The sequence below is a fragment of the Asterias amurensis genome, chromosome 13, assembly GCF_032118995.1.
Source record: "Asterias amurensis chromosome 13, ASM3211899v1".
Classification (NCBI taxonomy): Eukaryota; Metazoa; Echinodermata; class Asteroidea; order Forcipulatida; family Asteriidae; genus Asterias; species Asterias amurensis.
The window spans coordinates 19,054,067-19,059,221 of record NC_092660.1 but is presented as its reverse complement, the minus strand read 5'-3'; the positions used below and the strand labels follow the sequence as shown (position 1 = coordinate 19,059,221).

General features: G+C 40.1%; 1 protein-coding gene across 1 annotated transcript; it reads right to left on the bottom strand.

Annotated features, from left to right (window-relative positions):
* Positions 1 to 1,512: 1,512 nt before the first annotated feature.
* LOC139946184 (uncharacterized) lies at positions 1,513 to 4,798 on the bottom strand. Its single transcript, XM_071943809.1, has one exon. The coding sequence runs from the start codon at positions 4,300 to 4,302 to the stop codon at positions 2,851 to 2,853; it is 1,452 nt and encodes a 483-aa protein (XP_071799910.1). The 5' UTR covers positions 4,303 to 4,798; the 3' UTR covers positions 1,513 to 2,850.
* Positions 4,799 to 5,155: the final 357 nt, after the last annotated feature.

Here is a 5,155-nt window from a genome sequence, read left to right as displayed (position 1 = left end):
TTGGTTTAATAACCTCGTGCACCACCTTACCCCCATGTCAAATGAACACGAGATTGAGGAATTTTGGGTCCCAATCTGGGGATGACAGCGTCATCAAAAGAGGGCGCTATCACTCATTATTAGTTCAATACGTTCATCATGCACCAAGCTGATTAATTAATAGGCCCAATATTCTTGAATTGTGGCATTTTGAGGGGTCGTGCAATTAATAGATTGTGTAAGAATGATTAGTATTGGAATTCTGTGTTTCATCTTTGGGGAAAAATAGTTAGCCGTTACAAACCAAAATGACCTATGGGGGGGGGGGGGGGGTGCAGAAAAACAACCTGTTTGCCTAATTTGTCTTTTCTCCCTCATTACTTTGTATTGTTAGGGCAGTTTTTCCCGGTGTTTTTTTTCTGCCTTGCTTTTGGCTTTCTTTGCCCCCACACTTTGTTGCTCATCTACACTTGTGGGGCTACTTCCAACCGTCTTCAGACGCGGCAAGGTCTGCATACTCCAAAGACTACCGCATTGCAGAATGGGAGTATTGTACACTGAGCTGTTACTGAGAGAAATACAACAGGACGGTCGACAAATCCAGTCTCAGAATAATAATGCTGGAACTGCACAAGTTTTACAGCTGGAAAGTCCATTTCCAGGGCTCGATCTCCTCTCAGTTTTTGTTTAGTTTTCATGACGATTTTGAAGGCCAGGCGAGGTCAGGGAGAAGAGCTATGCACCACTGAGGGCAACGCAGTATAGCACAATGTCCGGCTGAAAAAAATGCTTGGTAATAAATTCTGCGTTAAGTTTGAAAATAACTCCAGAAAAGGCATACGAGAAAGACGAAATTTGTACCGAGTCTTCCTTTAGATATTCCTGCGTCTCAATAATAATCAGATTTTTGGGTGTCGCTTTAATATCGCCGGTCACTCCACCGGGAAACGCCAGCAGGTTGGGATACCCCAAAGGCTGCTTAAAGCCATTCAACACTTTCGGTAGACAGTATTGTCCAAGGCCCACACTTCGTGTATCACAACTTATATATAAAATAACAAACCTGTGAAAATTTAGGCTCAATTGGTCATCAGAGTCGGAAAAAAATAACGGGAAAACCCACCCTAATTGTTTCTGCACGTTTCGCCGTGTCATGACATGTGTCTAAAATAAATCCGCAAAATGATTCTCGATATCGAGAATTTATATTGTTTTAATGTTTTCTCAAAAAGTAAAGCATTTCATGGAATAATATTTCAAGAGAAGTCTTTCACCATTACTTCTGTAAACCCTGTAAATTATTTGTAAAATCTGTGAACTTTTATTTTTTTTTCTGTACCGAAAGTGTCCAATGGCCACAAGAACGAAAAACCGTCCATCACCCTTCCCTTTCATTCATTGCCTACGATGAGGTGTTTGCAACACACAGAGCTAAAAGATTGACAATGCATCATTAATGTTTCTAACGACACTTGTGAACATTTGAGTGACACACCAATAGTTAAACATTTTATTTTGATCATTAATTAAGAGTCTCGATTCAATTCGACTGAAACATGACATTACGGAATTATCGTGGTTTGCTTCTGATTTAAAATGCCTACCCAAAAATTTCCTAGCACTGTGGGTGCGGTGCACCTCCAAACATTGGCTTAGTCTGGTATGGTGTTCGTTTTCAATGACAACTAAACTTATAACACCTATCGGATAAAGTGGCAACAGTAGCCAGTCGAAAGTTTGAGCGTCACAAACAGAGTTAAAAGCTGCTTTTAATAATTACAAAATAGTAACGTTTTAAAAGGTCTAATGAAGTGACGTCACTGTAGCAGTTTTTTTTTTAAATAATCTTCCCATCATTGAACTCGGCAAACTACCACAAAGGGATATAAACACTAAGCTGGCAACAGCCAATCTCTCTCATATCAACATTGGTTTAACGTCTATGATTATGAATACACAAATCAAGAATTTGTGATTCAGTAATCCCACAATGACCAAGCTCAAGACTGGTTAGTTGTGGAAAACCCAGAGAGTCTCGGAAATGGCGTACAACATCAGAAGAAGTTATGAACAAAAATATTATTTTTTGAGATGTCATTGTTGTGTCACTTGAAAGTGTTAATTGAATTCGCATGGAATGACACGAGCTTCTTTTTGCCTAAAGTCTAAACAGAAATATTTGCAATTGATTTGAGAACGTTACGTCACATAATTATTCTCATCATCACATGTTCGTAATAAACCACCGCCTATACTTTTACACTTAAAAGTTTTTGTTTGAAATGTTTACAATAATAATATACAATTTCGTTACTTAGGTTCACTTTGAGTCCTCCAACACTTGGACAGTGCGAGATTTAAATGCTCCGGTAGGAATATCGTATTAATTTTAAAATGTATTTGTATGAAAGATTGCTATCAGTTGCAGATCCAACCAAAGCTAGAAACTGTCATTGCTTGGCCCGCGGCGTTCTTGCCTTACACCGTCACTCGTTCACAGTTATTTATAGAAGTTTTCTCAATTGGTTGACTTTGTATGTCTCTTGAAATCTATTGAGAGCAATGGAAATGACCTCTCTCCAAATTGTGGATGATGTTTTACATTTCGAAGCGTACAAGGGTGAGATGTTTGTTCAGAGGGTGTTCACTGGGTGTTTTATCCGCACTCCATTGATATTGAATGATTGCCGTCTAGAATGTTGCATCTACTTTACCGCTGTGATTGTATTAAAAAGGACTCGTGAATGTCTAATAATGTTGTGATACTGCTTCTCAGCTGAACTCTGTGGCACTATGACCGCTTTATAATTATAGCTGGTGTTGGTGCTGCCTTCTGGACGAGCATTATACTCATACTCTGGGCTGCCATTCTCACTTCAATTGTTGGAAGTATGTATGTTGAGTGTCAGTTGCTCCTGATGAACTTGGGGTTGGGTCAACATGCACACTGACTTGGTGATTTATTTTTTGCTCCTTGGGATCATCAGGCTGGGCGTAGTCATCCTCTTGGCTTCCATTATCTACTTTATCTGGTTGGAAGTATGTATGTTGAGTGCCAGTTGCTCCTGATGAACTTGGGGTGGGGTTAACATGCACACTGACTTGGTGATTTATTTTGTGCTCCTTGGGATCATCAGGCTGGGCGTAGTCATCCTCTTGGCTTCCATTATCTACTTTATCTGGTTGGAAGTAGGTATGTTGAGTGTCAGTTACTCCTGGTGAACTTGAAGTTGGGTCAACATGCACACTGGCTTGGTGATTTATTCTTTGCTCCTTGAGATCATGTGGCCGTGGTTGAAGGTAGTCATCCTCTTGACTTCCATTATCTACTTGAGTGTCAGTTACTCCTGATGAACTTAGGGTTGCGTCAACGTGCACTCTGACTTTGTGATTTATTCTTTGCTCCTTGAGATAATGTGGCCGTGGTTGAAGGTAGTCATCCTTTTGGCTTTCATTATCTACTTGAGTGTCAGTTGCTCCTGATGAACTTTGCTCTTTGAGATAATCTGGCCGAGCGTAGTCATACTCTGGGCTTTCATTCTCTACTTCAACTGGTACTTGGCAGTAGGTGTCTTGTGTGGGAATATTTCCCACAGTCGTAGTTGGTTCCATGTAGATGCGATTCTCGTCCTCCGTTAGCTGCAGCTCCATGTAGGGATCAGCTTGGGTGACTTGGTTTTCTTTCTCAGATCTAAGTCTTTTTATGAGACGTTTTTGTCTTACACGAAAGATGAGGATGACGACATGGATGATGACGACGACGAAAATTGTAACAGCGAGGACTATGAAAGCTACAACCAATGGAGTTGAAAATGGGGCTGTCATGGTGGTAGATACTTCGATGTTTTTTGGCGTCATGCTGGCGAGGTATAACACTGAAAGTGTTACACTGGATCTGGCTATGGTGTTGTAGCCGCCTCCGGTCGGTATAGGGTTTTTAACAGAACACACATATTGACCAGTATCGGCCCTCTGCACATTGGTGATGACAAAGTCTTGAACAACTGTTCGAGTATTCACACCTACTGATGTATCGAAGATGAATCGTCCATTGTTATTATCAACATTGGATTCACCCCATCTCAGGGTCCTGTCTGGGTTCCCAGTCCTCCACTCCACGATATGATCCGACTCGAGGTTTGTAGCGGTACACCTCATATCAACCTGCCCGCCCTCCTTACGATCAGCCTCTGGTGTTAAGATCTCTGCATACACTGTAGGTTGAGCAGTGACAACCATCAGGAATCCGCCTGCATCAAGTGAACACCAAACACACACTAGCAAAACATACATCGAGATCCTTCCATCCATCGTATTGAACATGAGTTTATTATGTTGCTATTAAATCATTCCTTTGAAGAAAAAAAAAAACTTGCTTGACGTGGAATGATCCTGCGTTCTTCACGCACAGCTCAACGTAAAAGTGATTAAACTAAAATTAAATGTACACGTATTGAACAATGGATGTTTTTCATCAAACATTCTGCCATGGGAAAATGTACCAACAACCTTTCACAGTTCATATTGAGGAGGGATTTGGTGGTACTGCAACACGACACCAGTTTTTAACAGGATAATTTCTTAAAGGCACGATGGACACATGGTAATTACTCAAAATAGTTGTTAGCGTAAACAGTTACTAGGTAACGAGCCATGGATAGCTGTTGATTATACAACATTGTGAGAAACGGCTCCCTCTGTAGTAACTAGTTTTTGAGAAAGAAGTAATTTCTCAATCAAAATTTAAAATACTTCACACGTCTAAAGCCTTTTCTTATGCAAGGTTGTGTTTTCTTTCATTATTCTCTTGCAACTTCGATGATCAATTGAGTCAACATTTTCACAGATTTGTTATTTTATGCATATGTTTGGATACAGCTAGTGAGAGTACTTGTCTTGACAATTACCGAATGTGTTGGTGCCTTTAAACATAAAAGATCAAGTTCAGTTTGTATAAGCAATGATAGGAAATGCGTACTTCCATTCTGTAACAGCCTTTACGAATGATGCCACGTACGTTCACACACAGCTCAATGTAACAGCGATTTACCAATATCCATGTATCTATGAAGTTAATTTTGCTGTACTTCCTTATACTGAACACCAAACGCCAATGAACTTAAAAAATAACACAACTATAGATTTTACAAAAATGGTCGCAATGTCGCTGGTTAAC

Excerpts from the sequence above, each read along its gene's own strand:
- LOC139946184 (XM_071943809.1), bottom strand. The coding sequence starts at position 4,302 with ATGTTCAATACGATGGATGGAAGGATCTCGATGTATGTTTTGCTAGTG.